The 20,923-nt window shown below is 44.5% G+C and overlaps 1 protein-coding gene across 1 annotated transcript in view; it reads right to left on the bottom strand.

Annotated features, from left to right (window-relative positions):
• Positions 1-20,923, bottom strand: part of MYO10 (myosin X) — a 159,374-nt gene that overhangs the window by 17,094 nt on the left and 121,357 nt on the right. The window contains exons 22-29 of the mRNA XM_017855947.1: positions 20,632-20,862; positions 20,248-20,293; positions 18,669-19,544; positions 16,580-16,703; positions 11,490-11,733; positions 7,198-7,293; positions 2,802-2,895; positions 940-995 (exon numbers count right to left, since the gene is read on the bottom strand). Coding sequence (XP_017711436.1) covers positions 940-995; positions 2,802-2,895; positions 7,198-7,293; positions 11,490-11,733; positions 16,580-16,703; positions 18,669-19,544; positions 20,248-20,293; positions 20,632-20,862 — 1,767 coding nt within the window. The remainder of the gene's footprint in view (positions 1-939; positions 996-2,801; positions 2,896-7,197; positions 7,294-11,489; positions 11,734-16,579; positions 16,704-18,668; positions 19,545-20,247; positions 20,294-20,631; positions 20,863-20,923) is intronic.

Raw genomic sequence — 20,923 nt, 5'->3', positions numbered from 1 at the left:
GTGAAGGGCTTGGGAGAGCAAAGGTGTGGAGGTGAGGTAGAAACTCACATACCAGAATAAGAAGCATCAGGGCTTTGATGACTGATAACACATACATGTTAAAGATTGAGCCAGGTATCAGGGGTGCAGGCTGACTACTAAAAACAAAGGACCCATGGTTCAGAAGGGCCTTTGTCAATGGGAGGGTGACAGAGACCCCACGGCTCTAATTCTGCCACGTAGGCCCTATATTTTGTTGTCAATTTTAACATACTCATATTCATTTTCCGGCTGTCTTACTGAGGGCAGAAGACAATTTTGATTATTTCCTGGTCTGTCCTAGAGAAACTTTTCTTAAATTCTGCTGCAGGCCAGAACTAGAACTTACAAGATAAAAACAGAGACAATAAAGTTCACTGGGCAGAAAGACGCCTCAGATCATCTCCAAAGATGATTTGCCTTCAAAATCGAAACCAAAAGGGTGCCAAGAAAGAAGAAATGTCAAGGAAAATAAATGTTTGTGGTTTATTAATACTCTACATATACATTATCATCAAAATCCTTTCCAAGTTCATTGTTAAGTTCAGAAAGGAGAATGACTCCCTTCCCCTTTGCTGGAATATCATTTTCCTAAACAGGTATTTTCTTCCTGTATAAATCCCAAGTTTGTCCCTGTATACACATGAAAATATGTATTCCTCATGCTTTTAAAATTGTCTAAATTAGGTTCCCAGGGTTTTCCCCAGGACTCCAAAGATACCCAGAGAAGGAGACTTCCAGATGATGTAAAATTGGGTACCAAGAAGGCAGACTTTGGATTGCTGGGGTTGACAAGGTGGGAACACACAGCCTCGCGTGATTTCACAGCCCTGCGAAGAGGGACGTAACCCAGCAGCACAGACACCTGTGGACACACACAGGTGATGAGCTGTTTTTATTAAGAGCCACATCTGAGCTTACCTATCAGGGCTGTCAGAGGCACACACGGAATCAATCAGCCCCACATCCAAGGTGCCCTGGAAAAGAACAAAAAGTAAAGAGAATGAGAACCACTAAAGTAGGGTGCACACTATAGTAACACCTCTAGCCCACAACTCCCCATCACACAGAAAAGGCTCTTTTCTTTTTAACTTCAAAATAATAGTCATCTATGAGATGACTCCTCTGTTGTGTGAGTACAAATAGCCTCTACACAGGGCAGAATCTATAGCCCATTTATTTTTAAAAATTACGAGTTAATCATTCCCTCATGTCCTTTCAATAATTTATCTCTGTTTTTAAAAAATTAGTATTTTACTAAACTTTCTACAAATACCTCTACGTTAATTTAATTTACTTTGTTTCTGAAGCAGAGTTTCACTCTGTTGCCCAGGCTGGAGCGCGATGGTGTGATCTTGGCTCACCGCAACCTCTGCCTCCCAGGTTCAAGTGATTCTCGTGCCTCAGCCTCCCAAGTAGCTGGGACTACAGGTGTGGGCCACCACAGCTGGATAATTTTGTGTTTTAGTAGAGATGGGGTCTCGCCATGTTGGCCACGCTGGTCTCAAACTCCAGGTGGCCTCAAGTGATCCACCTGCCTTGGCCTCCCAAAGTATTGGGATTACAGGTCTGAGCTCCCTCGCCCGGCCCCCCTTATTCTTAACACAAGCGCAGTGAACAGTGTTTATAACCTTCTTTCAATAGCACACATTTCCTGATTTTATTGTGTCCTTTGATTAAATTTTACACTTCTTCTCCCAAGAAACTTTATTTCAAGTTTTTCTGATGAGGAAATAAAACGTGATTTCCAAAGTAGGATTTTGTAACTTTGTGCATGTGTCTGGGATAGAGGGAAGACAAAGAATACAATTTAGATTTCGGCCCAGCGCAGTGGCTCATGCCTGTAATCCCAGCACTTTGGGAGACTGAGGCATGCGGATTGCCTGAGCTAAGGAGTTCGAGACCAGCCTGGGCAACATGGTGAAACCCCGTCTCTACTAAAATACAAAAATTAGCCGGGTGTGGCGGCATACGCCTGTAGTCCCAGCTACTCAGGAGGCTGAGGCAGGAGAATTGCTTGAACCTGGAGGTGGAGGTTGCAGTGAGCTGAGATCTCGCCACTGCACTCCAGCCTGGGCGACAGAGCAAGACTCCATCTCAAAAAAAAGGAATACAATCTAGATTTAGATTTCACCGTCCTTTGAAGATTAAGTGTAATGTGTGTTTCCGTGACTTCAGAAAAAGTAGGATTATGTCTTTTGTTCTTTTGGGTTTGAGGCGGGAGAACTGGAAGGTATTACTACTTATAACCTTCTACAATTTATTTGGTTTTGTTGTTTGTTTTTTTAGGAGAGAGGGTCAGGCTGCTGGAGTTCAGTGGCGCAATCATAGCCTCAAATTCTTAGGCTCAAGCAATCCTCCTGCCTCAGCCTGCCAAGCAGCTGTGACTACAGGCACATAACACCACGCCTGGATAATTGTTAATTTTTTTCATAGAGGCAGTGTCTTGCTATGTTTCTCAGGCTGGTCTTGAACTCCTGGCCTCAAGTGATCCACCTCAGCCTCCCAAAGTGCTGGGACTACAGGCATGAGCCACAGTGTCCAACTTCATTTACTGTATTTATTATTGTATTATTATGTTATATTGTACTATTTATTGTATTTATTATTGTATTGATTTTAAACTCAAATGGTCCTGTTTTTCTCCTTAATTATTCTACATTTACCTTTTAAAAAAAAAGACTGTCTGGAAATTCCCAATCTTTCCCTTTTTTACCATCCTGACGCCCTCCCCATCCCTGCCCCCAGACGCCCCAACCCCATCCTAGGTAGTGCTCCCATACCACAGCATTCTGTGGGTTTGCCTGCTCATCATGCATCTCCTGGATCTCCTGGTCTGTGGACGCATGGACCTGACTCAGCACGCTGAACCACTGGCTGTGGGGAAGAGAAAACAACTGTGAAGGAGAGGCCAACCTCGTACTGGCAAAGCAATAAGTGCCCTACTGCACGTAATCTGTGAAAATAACATCTCTAAGCACCTTTGCTTTTAATTTCATTACTTCTTAGGGATAAATGTCGGTTTCATTACCAAAGAATAAAGTGAGAAGAAGGAGATAAAGTACCTGTAAATGCCTTTAAGTGCTCTATTATGTTCTAACTTTAGGTCAATGGACGGCCTTTTCTCCCATAGACCTTTATAGACATTTGACAATGATGAATGAGTTCCTTGAGAAATTAACAGCAAATAATAAAATCCTCAGTTCTACCCCAAATACTTGTATCAAAGATCCTTACTTAAGAAATTATTTATAAACTAGGGAACATTCAGGTGCTTTTTCTGTTTAAAAAATAAATTTCGGCTGGGTGCGGTAGCTCATGCCTGCAATCCCAGCACTTTGGGAGGCCAAGGTGAACGGATCATGAGGTTAGGAGATCAAGAACATCCTGGCTAACATGGTGAAACCCCGTCTCTACTAAAAATACAAACAAACTAGCTGGGCTTGGTGGCGGGCACCTGTGGTCCCAGCTACTCGGGAGGCTGAGGCAGGAGAATGGCGTGAACCCAGGAGGCAGAGCTTGCAGTGAGCTAAGATCCAGCCACTGCACTCCAGCCTGGGCGACAGAGTGAGACTCCGCCTCAAAATAAATAAATAAATAAATAAATAAATAAATTTCAAGGTGAGACGATCAATACAGGTTTAGCATCCACAATCCAAAAACATCTGAAATGCTTCAAAATTCAAAACTTTTTCAGCACCGACATGATGCTCAAAGGAAATGCTCACAGGAACATTCTGAATTTTCAGATTAGGGATGCTTAACCGGTAAGTCTAATGCAAATATTCCAAACTCCAAAAACTGCAACACTTCCAGTCCCAAGCATTTTGGGTAAGGGATACTCAACATGTAATGGAAGAGTATCATATTGGAATGGACACTAGATGTCTATTTAGATGTCTGTCTTTTTTTTTTTTTTTTTTTTGAGATGGAGTTTGTCTTGTTGCCCAAGCTGGAGTACAATGGCACGATCTTGGCCACTGCAACCTCTGCCTCCCGGGTTCAAGTGATTCTCCTGCCTCAGCCTCCCAAGTAGCTGGGATTACAGGCGCATGCCACCATGCCCGGCTAATTTTTGTATTTTTGTAGAGATGGGGTTTCACCATGTTGGCCAGGCTGGTCTTGAACTCCTGGCCTCAGGTGATCCACCCACCTCAGCCTCCCAAAGTGCTGGGATTACAGGCATGAGCCATTGTGCCTGGTCTAGATGTCTATTTTTTCTATGTATTCTCAGGATGGGGTCTTCAACCACCTAACAGCATTTCTACTCAAGTCAATAAAACCACAGGAGAGTTAGAAATGAAAAATAACTGCTTAAAGTAGAAAACTATTTTGACCAGAGAACTCTTCCATCTTCATTTCAAATGAGTACTCTCACACCCAGCCTCATCACAACCAGAAAATAAAGGAAAACGTGTCTGGGCATGGTGCTCACGCTTGTGATTCCAGCACTTCGGGAGGCCAAGGTGGGAGGATGGCTTCAGCCGTGGAATTTGAAACCAGCCTGGGAAACTTACTGAGGCCCAGTCTCTACAAAAAATAAAAAATTAGCTGGATGTAGTGGTACATGCTTGTAGTCCCAACTACTTGGGAGGCTGAGGCAGGAGTATCACCTGAGCCCAGAAGGCCAAGGCTGCAGTGAGCCATGATCATTCCACGGCACTCCAGCCTGGGTGACAGAGCAGGACTGTGTCTCACAAAAAAACAAATACAAAATGAAACAAAACGAAACAACTCAAGAAAAATCAAGCAGAACAAAGCATCATGAAAATGACCATGAACAAACATGCATCCATCCAGCATTTGCTGACCAACAACGAAATATCAGAGTTATGGAGTATGAAAGAGATGCTAGGGTATCCTCCTGTTCGGGGCGTATAAGACAAAATATATATACACTCCTACCATTCAAGGCAGAGAGGAAAGTAGTTGGTATCCAATGGGATGTTTAAGTGAAAAAATGACACCCATATGTAAAGGTAGGCCAGGCAAATTATTTACAGCAAAGCACTAATATCTATCTCCTGTGCTTCCTAGGAAGAAAAATGTGACTACAAGCTTGAAAAATATTCAACATATCCAACACATATGCATATATAGCTTGTATACAACAAGGGAAAACACTTGAATATAAATTTGCACTATCCATTCTGGTTAACCAAACAGCAAGACTTCATTGCTTTGCTCATCTCAAAAATATCCCAAATTAAACACTGAAAAAGACATACATTCAAGTTGTAGGAATCACACACACAAAGGCATAAAATTTGTTGTACTTTCGATTCTGTCTAGATTATACTCTTAAATTTATAAATTTCTTCTCTTGATTCAAGTATAACTTGGAATCTGAAAAGGAATTTTTTAAAAAAGTGTTCTACTGGTCAGGAGAAAAAGTCCTTGGCTAAAATATTCCAAAAGTTAAATTTAGCAGGTTCATCATGGCATAAAACAGACAGGGCAGCTGCCAAATGCCGGGCCTATAATTCAGCTGAAAAGCTGCAGGCATTCCCTGGGCCAGGAACAACCACATGTGGTCTCTAGGAGTCCCAGACAGAATGATGGGCTGTAATTTCAGGTTTGCTTGTTTTTCCAGTTTGTGTTAGAATTTATGGGTCTAAGCAGGGTTTTAGTTTGTTCCCACGGGAAGAATTATTTTCTGTTGTCTTTACTCTTAATGTCGCTACCATGGTATTGTATCAACTCAGAAAGATTCAAAGGGCAAGGGGTAGGGAGGGGTCCTGAGAACACATTAGAAGGTCTTAATGATCTTGGGGCTGAGAATTGAAGAATTCGGCTATTGGATGTTACCCTCATAAATTAAAAGACGTTCTCAGCCGGGCGCGGTGGCTCACGCCTGTAATTCCAGCATTTTGGGAGGCCAAGGCGGGTGGATCACTTGAGGCCAGGAGTTCGAGACCAGACTGAACAACATGGAGAAACCCTGTCTCTACTTAAAATACAAAATTAGCCGGGCGTGGTGGCACATGCCTGTAATCCCAGCTACTCGGGAGGCTGAGGCAGAACTGTGTGAACCCAGAAGGTGGAGATTGCGGTGAGCTGAAATCACACCATTGTACTCCGGCCTGGGCAACAAGAGAGAAAGTCCGTCTCAAAAAAAAAAAAGATTTCTCTAGCATTGCTCAGAGCTGAAGACAGACATCTCCAACATAACCCTGCAGACTCACAAAGTTGCAGGAAGAGACAGGACAGACGCTCCACGGTTTCTGATCCACTAGTGGACCTGTGATGCATCACATTGAAGAGCAAATGCTAAGTCTCCTTAATTTTGTGCTGTGTCTCCTCAGCACTCCAGCATGGAAACCTGAAGTCCAGGAAGTTACAGACAACTTGCCCCAGCCAATGAAGGCCTCCACCCTCTTCTAATCTCAGTCAAAAGTTAAAGCTCCTTAGGAGGAAATGTTTTTAAGAAGTTCAATGTCCCCGTTCAACAGAATTGAGGTTGCACTGCATTACAAGTGATACTAACTGTCCTCTGTACCCCAGTCTCCCATTCTACAAAATATGGATGATGGTAATAATTTATGTCTACCTTGCAGGATTCAAGAGAATCAAAAGAGTTAGTATTTATAAAACATTTAGAATACTGCCTGAAATATTTAGGTATGAAACATTTAGAATATTAGCCTGAAATGTAATTGCGATTACTTTTGCACCCAGCTAATAGTAAGTTCTGTGTGAGTACCTCTTCCATTGAATTCTTCAATATTAACATCTTTAAAACCCCCCAATGCCATAGCACTACCAGTTATTAAAACAGCTATCAGTTACTACTCCCTGCCCTTTTGGTCTTTATGCAAACACAAACAATTCACTTTCAAAGCTCAGAAGCTTCCAGAGGGTGGGCTTTCAGCTACATGCAGCTGTGTAATTTACACACGCTACCGGTGACAGTAACAGCCTGAGACAGATGACAACGGGTCTAGTGGCACTGGAGGCTGGAAACCCTGCGCTGTACTTGAATACATTTGCCCAGAGAAAGATTCCCCAAGGGACAAGTACACATCAATTTCTTATGACTCTTGGTTCCTCAACCATCCTAATAGAAAGTCAATTAAAAATTGTCAAGGCCAGCATGGTAAACAGTGCTCTGTGTGACACTCACACCTGTGCACGAGGGAGCAGGATGTGGGTAACACCAAGTCGACAGCGCAGACTCACCTGGCATCTTCTGGGGACTCTGCAATCAGGTGGAAAGTCCTATCGGCCATAATGATGTCGATCCCATTCTCCTTGGTGGTGTTATCTATGATCTCTCTGCAAAGGAGCAAAAGCAACAAATGCACATCAGGAACACCAAAGTCTGAATAACTGAGGAAAGCAATTTCATGAAACCAATGACTAGAGTTAGGAAGTGTCTGTCACTGAAGGAACGGTACACACTTGGCTCTCCATATCTGCGAGTTCAGCATTTGTGGGTTCTGCATCTGTGGATTCAACCAGCAGCAGATCAAAACTAAAAATCCAATTTAAAAAATAATAATACTACAAATTAAAAAACAATACAGTGTAACTACTATTCACAATGCATTTGCGTCATACTAGTTATTGAAGTAATCTAGAGAAGATTTGAAGTGTGTGGGAGAATATGCAGAGGTTACATGCAATGACTACATCATTTTATAGCAGGCACTAGAGCATCTGAGGATTTTGGTGGCTTGCAGCAGGGAAGGGAGTGGTGGTTCTGGAACCCATCACCAGAAGACATGGAGGGACATACAATTGTTTTCCTTTTAGTAATGACGAAGATTCCCTCTAGGGGAATCTTCTAGGTTCTAGGGGGAGCTAGGGGAGCTAGGGGAACTAGGGGAGCTAGGGGAGCTAGGCTCCTCTCTGCTGCCCAGGGAAGAGGCTGCTGGTGTGGCCAGGGATAGCAGGGTTCCCCTGACTACTCTAGGGGAGAGCCTCTCTCCCCTCACACTGGTCCACCCAATGCCCACCCCTGCTTAGGCCCCAGACAGGCCTGGGGCAGCAGCCCCCACTCCTGCCTGCAACTTCCTTTGGATCCTTTCTCCAATCTACAAAAGCCAACCTTGGCCTTGTGAGCTCCTTCCCTAACTCATCACAGCTCTCTCTCCCAGCTGAAGGCCATGGCTGCTGCATCTGACTCCTGCTTGAGATGTGCATATTATTTCCATGAGGGGTGCTGGGGATGAGGCGCAGGATGTGGGTGTGTCTGATTCTCAATACCATCTTGATCTCATCTGCAACTCTCCCTAAACAACACTAGAGAAATAAAATTGGTGAACCAGGTTAACAAAATCAGGGTAAAACAGCAGCAGATGTTAGGATCAGACCAGAGATAGTAACACGTTTCATGAAGAAGGGTTTGGGGCATAAAGCCAGCTTGCTCTCATAACTAAAGAAGTACAAATGTTCACAATAAAACATGTATTTTACAGCAACAAAACTAAATTAGCCTGGTTAGAAAATAAGTATTATCTGACCTCATAGCTAGAATCACTGAGATGAAATATTTTTTAAAAAATCAAGGTCAGAGCCAGGCGCAGTGGCTCACGCCTGTAATCCCAGCACTTTGGGAGGCTGAGGCGGGCGGATCACTTCGGGTCAGGAGTTTGAGACCAGCCTGGCCAACATGGTGAAATCCCATCTCTACTAAAAATACAAAAATCAGCCAGGCGTGGCAGTGCGCTCCTGTAGTCCCAGCTACCCAGAAGGCTGAGGCAAAAGAATCACTTGAACTCGGGAGGCAGAGGTTGCAGTGAGCCAAGATAGTGCCAGTGCCACTGCACTCCGGTCTCGCTGACAGAGCGAGACTCTGTCTCAAAAAAAAAAAAAAAAATCAAGGTCAGAACTACTGCTGAAATCCCAAGAGGAACAACCAGCTACTACTCTAAGCCTTCTTAACAGAAATCAACACCAACACAAGTGAAGCACTCTTAAACAGAAAGGAAAACTGAATTCAATCACTCTCTAGGTCTAATGACCAATTCACAAGAAATAAATGAGAAAGAGAAACACATTCAAACACATGCCCGTACAGGATTGGTGAAATGCAGAAACCATGGGATAAGTGAGCTAACATGTTCCATTACAAACAGCAAGCGAAAGAAAGACGGAGGGGGCATCTATAAATTAAAAGAGACTTGAGTGATCTAAAAACCGGTGACAACATCTAGACCTCATTTGGATTCTGACTTGAAGAAAGTAACTATAAAACCAACCCAAACCAACAAGAACACTACCACCTCCACTTACAAGGAAACTGCAGACCAGGCGCAGTGGCTCACGCCTGTAATCACAGCACTTTGGGAGGGCAAGGTGCGCAGATCACCTGAGGTTAGGAGTTCGAGACCAGCCTGGCCAATATGGTGAAACCCTGTCTCTACTAAAAATACAAAAATTAGCCAGGCATACTGGTAGGCACCTGTAATCCTAGCTCCTCGGGAGGCTGAGACAGGAGAATTGCTTGAACCGGGGAGGCAGAGGTTGCAGTGAGCCAAAGTTGTGCTACTACACTCCAGCCTAGGCAACAGAGTGAGACTCGGTCTCAAAAAAAAAAAAATAAAAAATAAGGTCACTGCAGAAATCTGAACAATGACTGGAGTTTAGAGGAGCTAATATTTTTTTAAAGTGATAATGGTATTGTGATTATATATTAGAATGTTTAAATGCATACTAAATATTTACAGAAGAAATTACATGATAGTGACTTGCTGTAAAAGAAGGTAGTTTGTTGGGGGAGCAGACTGGATAGAACTGTGGATGAAACACTCTTGGCCATGGGTGGATAGCCACCGAAAGCTCTGGAGTAAGTCTGTGTTTTGTTATATTCTTCTACCCACTCTTGCCCATGATTGAAGTTTTCTATAATAATAACTCACTGTTCCTGTTCTATAGGAGGTGACAGAAATGGCTGAATAAGAGCTAACATTTCCATAACTCACTAATTCTGATGAAGCACCTGCGAATAGAGCTTTTATTAAGCAGCATACAAAGTGAGCTGCAAAAGAAATATACTCTGGTGAAATCAATATACTCTGGTGAAATTCAATACTATGCCTCCCTCTCTCTCAGCTTCTTGGTGCTTGCCCCTTCTATGGGATAATTACATAGAAACATCATGGCTGTAATCCCAGCACTTGGGAGACCAAGGCAGGCGGATGGCTTTGAACCCATGAGTTTGAGACCAGCCTGGGCAACATGACAAAACCCTGTCTCTACTAATAATACAAAAAATTAGCCTGGCATGGTGGCACACACCTATAGTCCCAACTACTCGGGAGGCTGAGGTGGGAGGATCACCTGAGCCCAGGAAGTTGAGGCTGCAGTGAGCCAAGATTGTGTCACTGCACTCCAGCCTGGGCAGTGGGAGTGAGACCCTGTCAGTCAATCAATCAAGCCATCTATAGACAGATGAGGAACATCATGGTATGTGCGGCTGAGAGAAGATGACAGAGGCAACAGAGCCATGCCTTGCTGTGAACACTTGTAGGATTCAGACCCAGGATTCTCACAAGCCCACTCCTGCACCTCATGAACTCCAAAGGGACAGCCTGAAAATATCCAATATTCTGCCGTCTGCAGAGACGTGAGATTTCTCTTACAATCAAATACATAAAAGACTTCCCTCTCCTCATTTAACTTTCCACTTTACAATGAATACTTTTCTGAAGTTGCTGATGCTGGCTGATTAGAAACATTTTACTTTTAAGGCTCCTGACTTCAGGCATTAATTTGATCCCTCAAAGATTATTTTACTACTTTTCTAAGTATTTGAGGTCACTCAGTTTTGAGTGGAGAACGACTACAGGTTATCCCCAAACATGTTTTCAGGCTTAGTATCTAGTTACCCCAGAAAACCAGCTGCCTGTAACTCCTAACAATTTTCTGGAACCATGACTTAGTCTTTAACAAAAATAATAGGCCCTCAACAGTCCAAAGCTTTGGTTCTATAACGGTGTGGCAGAAAAAGGGGCATGTTGGATTTGAAGACCAGCCCTGTTCCTCTCATTGCTGGGAATGGGGATGGCTAGTATAACCAACTCTGGTATAACAGAAGACGAGTGATTCATTTCAGAAAACTCCAGTCTGTCTGCTTTTAATTTAGCTAATTTATCTGCTGGCTACAGCTGGAGCAAGGAATTGAAAGTGATACATTAACCCATAAAAAGACTCAGCCACTTGTTCCAAATTCCCACCATTCTTCCTCCACACATACAATTCCGTTTCCACTGGGCAACTTCCAGGTCCAACTGGCTGGCCATCTTCCAAATGATAGCCACATGTCTGAGTATAATCACAAAAAGCAAAGCACTCACGGATTAAGTCTTACTTCCCAGTCTCCTAATAATTTAACCCACTAAACTGAATTATCAGGACACCTACTACAGGCTACTGCCACTGCAAGGAACTTGCACAGCGTGGTTCTGTGACCACCAGCATAAACCCCTGAGCAACCCATCGGGCCACAGCCAGGCTTAGCAACCTACTTTGCCGTTCGCACTTCGACGGTGCCCTTGAGCTTCTCCTCGCTGTCGTTTTCAAAGTACATCAGCTTGGACTGGCGGAGGACAAACCAGCGCTTCTTCCAATTTCTCCTGGACAGTGTGGAGGAGCCCCCGCCTTTTTTGTGGAGCCAGCCTTGCTTGAGGGCCTCCTGCTTGGAGCGGAACCACAAGAAGGTTTCATCCTTGAGGACACACCAGCGGCGTTTCCACGAGTTCATCAGGCCACCTGTTCCCCCCAAGATTGGGTAGAGAGGGGTGAAAGCACAGTCAGTCCAATTGGATGACAACAACATGTACAGCAGGGGTTAATGTCTAGCCGAGCTTAGACTCGGCCCCAGCTGCAGCACCACAGAGACCCCTCAGTGGGGAGAGGTACTGCTAGCTCATGTCTAGGGGCACCACACAGACGTCACACCAGCCGGGCTGGATTACACAAGAATCCTTATATTTAAAAGAGCTCCTGCTCACTTAGCTGAGAAAGCTTTGTAAGGAGCCAACAGAAAAGCAAGTAATGAACTGACACTCTAACCCAGGAATAAGTCAAAAGCCAAGGGTGAGAACCAGGTCCCTACGTAAGGATCAGGCTTATCTCCAAATGACCCAGAGAGGGAAAATTATTTTAACATGGTGTCAAAGTTTACCAGTTTCTCTACCCGTTTTTTGGGCCAGGAGCAATGGCTCATGCCTGTAATCCCAGCACTTTGGGAGGCTGAGGAGGGTGAATCACTTGAGGTGAGGAGTTCGAGACCAGCCTGGCCAACAAGGTAAAACCCCGTCTCTACTAAAAATACAAAAATTAGCCAGGAGTGGTGGTGCGTGCCTGTAATCCCAGCTACTTGGGAGGCTGAGGCAGGACAACTGCTTGAACCCAGGAGGAGGAGGTTGCAGTGAGCCGAGATTGCGCCACTAGACTCCAGCCTGGGTGACAGAGTGAAACTCCGTCCCAAATAATGAACAGAGTTCACCCATTTCCTTCCATATTTGGTCAATGTGTGAACAAGAATTATCAGTGATTCCAGGGTTGACCGATAAAGTCTAACTTACACAGGTAAAGACAACATGGCTTTTCGGAGAAAAACATCTTTTCAAAGAAAAGCATCCTCTGAAAATGTTTTACCGGTATAAGACTGAGACTATGAAAAAAAAAAGCAAGAGTACAAACTACACTAAGATTTGAACTTAAATATACAGATGTTACTTTTCATAGGATAAAAAAAATCTTTCTATGCTCTTCTGGGAGGGTAATTTTGTATTCCAGATTCCCCAACCTGCTCAAGATCAACATCTTACACACATCTGTTATTATAAGATTGTCCACACATTATTTTCTTTTGACCAACCAGTAATGAAATAAGGGACATTTAAACATGGGATATTTAAAGTAAGCATAAACGAAGTGTTTTTCTCTTATGCGTTCAGTGTGTGAAAACCAGACAGTGCACTTGCTTCACTGAACTTTCTGGACTCCTCTCCCTCCTTTTGTCCAAGAGGTCCCTGCTCATTTAGCTGAGACATCTTTGGTAATTGTGCCAAGCTGCAGAGCTGTGTCCTAACATACGGTAAACTTGCCAAGGGCTACCAGAAAGAAATATTATTAGTGTTTTGATTTGTGACTTTAATCTGGGTTTCTCAAAACAAGTCCGGAGGAAAACTGTGTAAAGTTATTCTATGATCTTGTTGTTAAATGATAAAGCTTATTCACAGTTGTTTCGAAGATTAAAACACTCATCACAACAGCCCTCACCATTAGTTTATTTAATCTGTCGTTCTGTTATCGATAGCACTCACTCTTGGCCCTCCCTTTGCAATTCCAGGCCGTCTCTTGAAAATTCATCATTTAGATAATCTACTTAATGCTATAATTTCCCAACTGCAAACACCTTTAGTAGGTTATTTGGTTGTGAAAACTCATTTACGCCCATAAAATACAAACTGGTGATTAGATTTTCTTTCTCATTCATTGGTTGCTCTGAAACTTTTTGGCTCTGTTTTAATTAAAAGTTTTATTAAATATTAAATGATGCTGCATTTACACAATAGCTTTATTAAGAGATGCTGAAAACTCACCCAGTTAACTTCTTTGACCCTGATTTTAATACTTTGAATGTGTCTTTACTTTTTTCCTACTCTTACTGGTTTTAATCCAGTAACTGTATAATAAATCAATGCTGGCCGGGCGCAGTGGCTCAAGCCTGTAATCCCAGCACTTTGGGAGGCCGAGACGGGCGGATCACGAGGTCAAGAGATCGAGACCTTCCTGGCTAACATGGTGAAACCCCGTCTCTACTAAAAAAATACAAAAAAACTAGCCGGGCGTGGTGGTGGGCACCTGTAGTCCCAGCTACTCGGGAGGCTGAGGCAGGAGAATGGCATAAACCCAGGAGGCGGAGCTTGCAGTGAGCTGAGATCCGGCCACTGCACTCCAGCCTGGGCGACAGAGCGAGACTCTGTCTCAAAAAATAAAATCAATCAATCAATCAATGCTGCCGGGCGTGGTGTCTCACGCCTATAATCCCAGCACTTTGGGAGGCTGAGGTGGGTGGATCACAAGTCTAAGAGTTCAAGACCAGCCTGGCCAACATGGTGAAACCCTGTCTCTACTCAAAATACAAAAATTAGTCAGGCGTGGTGGTGTGTGCCTGTAATCCCAGTTACTCAGGAGGCTGAGCCAGAAGAATGGCTTGAAGCTGGGAGGCGGTGGTTGTGGTGAGCCAAGATCACGCCACTGCACTCCAACTTGGGCAACAGAGCGAGACTCTGTCTAAAAAAAAAAATGCCACATATTAAAAATAAGAGGAATATTGAAAAGAATTTTCAAATTAACTTAGGGAATTAAAACTGAGGAATGGGAATTATATGTTAGTAAAAACAGTTAAGATGATTTCTAACTGAGAAAATCTTAAGATGCTATGATTAAATACTTGTTGGATCATTAGGTTCTGATTTGCGATGACATTTTTTCCTTTGTCAGATGTTCCAGTGCTGGCTACATCACCCTCTCTGTTTTTCATTCCAACAGTCCTACTGAAGTCCATATCAACCAGTGATTCTGGACAACAGAAAAGTCTCCCCTAAATCAAACCTTCTGGGGCTTTCATAAGCACTGTGAGGCTCCAAAGCTGAAGATGGCAGAACTCTGAAAGGCAAATGACTGACAGTCGTCACTAGACCCATGTTTTCTAAAAGGAGCAGGTGAAGCAAAAAAGGAATCCAACAAAGCCGCAAGTGAAGAAAACAGAAAAAAAATATCAAAGACAACAAAAGAAAAAGACATGGAAGAAAAGGTAAAGAAGCTAATAGAGAAGCACAGGAAGAAAGAAGGGAAAACGGAATAAAAGGGTTTTCATGGCTGGGCACAGTGGCTCACTCCAGTAATCCCAGCACTGTGGGAGGCTGAGGTGGGCAGATCACAAGGTCAGGAGTTCAAGACCAGCCTGGCCGACATGGTGAAACCCCGTCTCTACTAAAAATACAAAAATTAGCCAGGCTTTGGTGCATGCCTGTAATCCCAGCTACTCAGGGGGCGGAGGCAGGAGAATCACTTGAACCCATGAGTGCAGTGCCATTGTACTCCAGCCTGGGCAAGAGCAAGATCCTGTCTAAAAAAAAATGGTTGTCATGGTGGGGAAGACGAAAAAAAGAAAATGTAAACGTAAACAAAGAAAGACGGCAGTAAAAAGGAAAGTGAAGAAAAGGGAGGGAGAAGATACATTTAAAAATCAAAGATGGGAAAAAGCAGGAAGAGGAGACCTGGGGAGGAAGGTTCTCATATCCCTGCCCATCCCCACGTTCTCGACTCTCTCCCCTCTCCAGTCTAGGTCCATGCGAGAAACAGGACGGTCCCTTCTTTTTAACCATCCACGTAAAACTCCTGCCAAAAACTGGTGATGATTATGGTTTCTTATTATCCCTGTCACTGAGTTCCAAGTCACAGTCAAGAACAGGAATAAAGCATAAACACAAGGTCCCAATTAAATAATTATCTGGCCAGGCATGGTGGCTCATGCCTACAATTCCTGCACTTTGGGAGGCCAAGGTGGGAGGATTGCTTGAGGTCAAGAGTTGGAGACCAGCCTGGGCAACATAGTGAGATTCCCTCTCTATAAAAAATTAGCCTGGCATGATGGTGTGCACCTGCAGTCCTAGCTTCTATGAAGGCTGAGGTGGGAAGACGGCTTTAGCCTGAGTTTGAGGCTGCAGTAAGCCATGACCACACCAGGGCCCTCTAGCTTAGGTAACAGAGCAAGACCCTGTCTTAAATAAATAAATAAATAAATAAATAAATAAATAAATACTAAATAATTTTCCTAGTGTGCCTCAAGGCCCCTAGGTGTTAAGGTTCAGCAAAGTATGTTCAAAGGTTAATAACAATCAAAGCATACAATGCAAATGCTCATCATGAAGTACGTATGGTGAGCAATTCAAGCGGGCTGTGGCCCTCAGTGAGCTCTTCACTTTCCCCCATGTATAGCACATCCTTCTGGACTCTCTAATATCCCTGGCAGGAGATATTAGAATGAAAACATGCAGTTTATCATTAGAATGGGTCTCCACCAATTCCAGCAGCAGCAGCAGCAGCAGCAGCAGCAGCAGCAACACACACATTGGTTTGTGTGTCTGTGTATGTGAGAGAGAGAGCAATGAGACTGAGACAGAGAGGAAGACAGTGAAAGAGAAAGTGGGAGAGAGAGGGAGAGAAAATAGAAGAATGAACAAAGAGCTAAGAAAGGAAAAAAGAGACGGGGACAGACAGAGGGGAGAAGGACTGATAATGGAGGCAGTGGTTGCAAACGCTTTGTGCTGCCACTCTGCAGCAAACCAGGGGAGTCACGACTGTGTTCACGCTGGTAGGACCACACCACCCACGTCACACCAACATAACAAGGCATCCCTTCATTCATCTAGGTGGCCCAACACCAAGGTACGGGTAGGTAGAATGACTTTCCCAGTCCCCATCCATCAGCCCAGATACAGTAACACCTCCGATATTTACCACCCCCATCCATCAGCCCGGATAAAATAGCACCTCACTCTCCCGCTAACCCAGACTCCATGGCAGCTGCAGTCATTACCTTTCATGTACAGAAAGCTGTGGAAATATGGCAGAGTGACACAGCTGTACACAGAGTCACGCCGGTACGAAAGCTCATCGTCTGTATCAAACCTGGAGTCAAAGTCCTCTTCACTATCTTCAAACTGGACCGAGAGAGAGAGAAGCCAGTGGTGAGGGAAAAGGCCACAAAGCAAGCCACTAAAACACCCAGCATATATCATCATTGAAAAAATTAAAAATACAACTACTCGAGAGGCTGAGGCAGGAGAATCACTCGAAATCAGGAGGCAGTGACTGCAGTGAGACGAGATCGCGCCACTGCACTCCAGCCTGGGCGACAGAGCGAGACTCTGTCTCAAAAAAAAAAAAAAAAAGAAAAAAGAAAGAAGAAAAAAATAACTGACAAGCAACACGCCTGATTTACGGTAGCACACAAATAATTCAGAATTAAAAATATCAACTTTTAAGGTCGAATGGTCAGTTGAATTGATACATGAAAGACAAGATATACTTGAATCCAAAGGCTATCTGCCCTAAAATTAACCATGTTTTTTAAGGCTATAATTTTAATCAAACCATGCAAAACTTAACCCCCTTTGAATTACTATGTTAAATACATTTTCAAATCTTTGAAAGTCAACAGAACATTCAATGCATGACCAAAATGACAAAATAAAAGTAAACTACAGATAAATCCAGAAACTGGAAAGAGTACATTTGAGTCCTGCAGCTTCTTCCTTTACACTCGCTATAAGAAATAACATCATGTGGTTTGGATTGTGAAGTCACTGTAAGGAAAGTTTGCCAATTCATCCCCGGTAAGTCTTGTTCCAGTTTAGGGTGTATCTTATTTCCTCACGCACCATGGCAAAGCTAAAAAAGTTCCATTCAAATTGTAAAAAAAGGGAAGGAAGAAATAAAATAAAATAAACAGAAGTTCCATTTAAAAAGACAGTTTTCGACCAGGCATGGTGCCTCACGCCCGTAATCCCAGCACTTTGGGGGTCCGAGGCAAGTGGATCACCTGAGGTCAAGAGTTCAAGATCAGCCTGGCCAACATGGTAAAACCCCATCTCAACTAAAAATACAAAAATTAGCTAGGTGTGCTGGCGGGCACCTGTAATCCCAGCTACTCAGGAGACTGAGACAGGAGAATTGCTTGAACCCAGGAAGAGGGGATTGCAGTGAGCTGAGATTGTGCCAGTGCACTCCAGCCTGGGCAACAGAGCAAGACTCCATCTCAAAAACAACAACAACAACAACAACAACAACAACAACACAAATAAATAAATAAATAGCCAGTTTTCCCAGGTTTTGGGCCCACAGTTCAGCTCTGGGGCTTTGTGCTAAACCCAAAACAGGCACATGAAAATTCCACTTACAAATGCAATTGGCTTATGGAATAAGAAAAAGGTTTAAGATGATCTCTAAGACCATGACTCTGCAATCTTTTTTTTTTTTTTTTTGAGACGGAGTCTCGCTCTGTGGCCCAGGCTGGAGTGCAGTGGCCGGATGTCAGCTCATTGCAAGCTCCGCCTCCCGGGTTTACGCCATTCTCCTGCCTCAGCCTCCCGAGTAGCTGGGACTACAGGCGCCCGCCACCTTGCCCGGCTAGTTTTTTGTATTTTTTAGTAGAGACGGGGTTTCACCGTGTTAGCCAGGATGGTCTTGATCTCCTGACCTCGTGATCTGCCCGTCTCGGCCTCCCAAAGTGCTGGGATTACAGGCTTGAGCCACCACGAACGGCCAACTCTGCAATCTTTGCACGGATATCCTATGGGTATCTTCATTCAACTTGAGGATGCCACGGGGTGGGTGTGACTGGCCACCCATTTATTTTTTTTTTATTTTTATTTTTTTTATTATACTTTAAGTTCTAGGGTACATGTGCACAACGTGCAGGTTTGTTACATATCTATACACGTGCCATGTTGGTGTGCTGCACCCATTAACTCGTCATTTGCATTAGGTATATCTCCTAATGCTATCCTTCCCCCTACCCCCTCCCCACAATAGGACCCGGTGTGTGATGCTCCCCTTCCTGTGTCCAAGTGATCTCATTGTTCCCGGCCACCCATTTCACTGGAACATGCCAGGTAGGTACTCACCGAGGACTGCGCCCCCTCAGAGCTGAACCGGTAGGCACCTGAGCTGTTGTAGGTCCCCATAGAGCAGCGGTAGTCGGGGGACCACTGGCTGCCATAGGAGTTGGAGAAGGTCACGCTGCTGCCGGAAGTGATGGCACCATCCTCATAGTCATCCTGGTCGTAGTCGTAGTCGCCGTCTGGGGAGGGGAGGTCCCCGGCGTTCTGGGGCATGCAGTAGGTGGACTCGCCGCTGGAGGAGTTGTGCAGGCTCCCGGAGTCCTGCACTGACGGGGTGAGCAGCACTGTGCTGTCCGCGCTGGGGCTGGTGGGCACCACCGTGTCGTTCATGTATGGGTCCTCCTCTGAAGAGTCGTCGCTGGTCCGGATGCCACTCGTTCGCTGGTCTGAGTGGCCGTGCTCGCTGGGGTTAGGGGAGTCCTTGAAGGCGTCGTCGTCGGCTTCGAAGCCCTCGTCGACCTCCTCCTCTGGGTAGGGCTGGCTGAAGTTGAAGTTGGGCTTCTCCTCGCATGCGCTCTCGGCCAGCTCACTGGAAAATTCGCTTCCCACAGACAAGGACCGCTCGATATTCCGGACACACTCGTCTATCTCGTCGAAATTGAGGGACTCGAGGAACTCCTGGGCCGCCCTGCACGCTTCCTCCTCCAGCCTGCGGAGCTCCTGGTCCCGCCGCTGCTGCAGCTTCTGCAGGGAGGCCTCGGTCAGCGACAGCTCCTGCTGCTCCTTCATGCGCTGCAGGTCCTCGATTTCTTTCTCCAGACGGAGGATCTCTTCCACCTGCTTGTTTTCCTTCTGTTTCTCCAGTTCACGGGTCAGTTCAGCTTCCTTCTGGCTCTTCTGCAAGGCTTCGAGTTCTTGCTGCTTCCTCGTTTCTTCTTCCTGAACAGAAGTAGAAGGGAGATTTCAGAAGGCTTCAGTACAGAAGTCCAAGCATGGCTCCTGCTTTGCAACCAGGATGAAATGTGGTCATTACGAGTTGGACTGTGTCCCCATAAAGTCTATAGGTTGAAGTCCTAACCCCCAATACTGCAGAATGTGACTGCATTTGGAGATATGGCTTTTAAAGAGGTGACTAAGTTAAAATGAGGTCACTAGGGTGGGCCCTAATCCAAGCTGACTGGTGTCCTTTTGGGAACAGGAGACTAGGTCACACAGAGCAAAAAGGCTGCGTGAAGACACACTGCAAAGACGGCCACCGGCAAGCCAAGGGGAGGGGCCTGAGAAGAAATCAAACCTAAGGATACCTTGATCTTGCAGTTCCGGCTCCAGAGCTGGGAGAAAATCAGTTTCCACTGTTCAATCCACCAGTCTGTGGTCTTTTGGCTGTGGTAGGCCTAGCAAACTAACAAGCTGGTTATACTGATTTAGAGAAATTATACTCTTGTGATGCACACTAAAACCTCAGCCTTCACTACGCTTTACCCAACTGTAACGGCTCAGAAACTGCATCATAAACACATCCTCTCAAATTGTCTTCCTATTATCTTTCTACTTTAATTCGGTTTTGAATCCTAGAGTCCAAGCGTTAGAAGTGGGAAGGAAGTAGAAACACGAGAGGCTAAGTCGTCACTGCACTCATTACCTGCTGGGCGCGGAGCTCGGCTTCTCTTCGCTGTCTCTCTCTTTCTCTAAAAATAGTAAAGAAAAAGTGAAAATCAACAACAATAACCCTAGAACCACTTTTCAGAGAGATCTACCTTTTAAAACAGCTTTGCCAAAGACAGAAAGCATGAAAACCAGAGCCCCCTTCCTCTGGCCGTGGACTTATTCTGTGTATGAATAAAAATATTCACAGAACTGGGTCTTTCATGCTGCCAAGGAATTTTATATTCTAGCCACCAAGAGTTACTGTTTCAAATTGTAGGTTCTGGGGCATCTGCTGGGATTTCTGGCTGCACAGACAGATACCAAGCATAGCACTCAAAATGTATTCTTTTGTTTCATCCCTGCAAGAAAGGTACTGTACCTTTCCTCTTCCTCCCGTTTCTTTTCTTCCTCTTCCTGTTTCTTCTTTTCTTCTTGCTCCCTTTTCTCTGCCAGCAATTGTCTGTAAACTCTACGAGCAATCTGACCTCTGAGTTGCTTCTGGAAAACTATGGCTGCCTTTTTCAGGTGCAAAAATCTCCTCCTCAGAAGGAATGCTCTGTAATTCTTCTGTATTATCACCACACAATAAAGGACCTTTCTGTATTGTTTTCTGAAAATGAAAGAAAACAAGGGAATCAGCATTGAAGTAATGAGGCTTTGAGCTATTCAAA

Source organism: Rhinopithecus bieti, unplaced genomic scaffold (genome assembly GCF_001698545.2).
Source record: "Rhinopithecus bieti isolate Rb0 unplaced genomic scaffold, ASM169854v2 scaffold_41836, whole genome shotgun sequence".
Lineage (NCBI taxonomy): Eukaryota > Metazoa > Chordata > Mammalia > Primates > Cercopithecidae > Rhinopithecus > Rhinopithecus bieti.
Note: the sequence above shows the minus strand (reverse complement) of the source record. Positions and strands in the feature narration are given on the sequence as shown.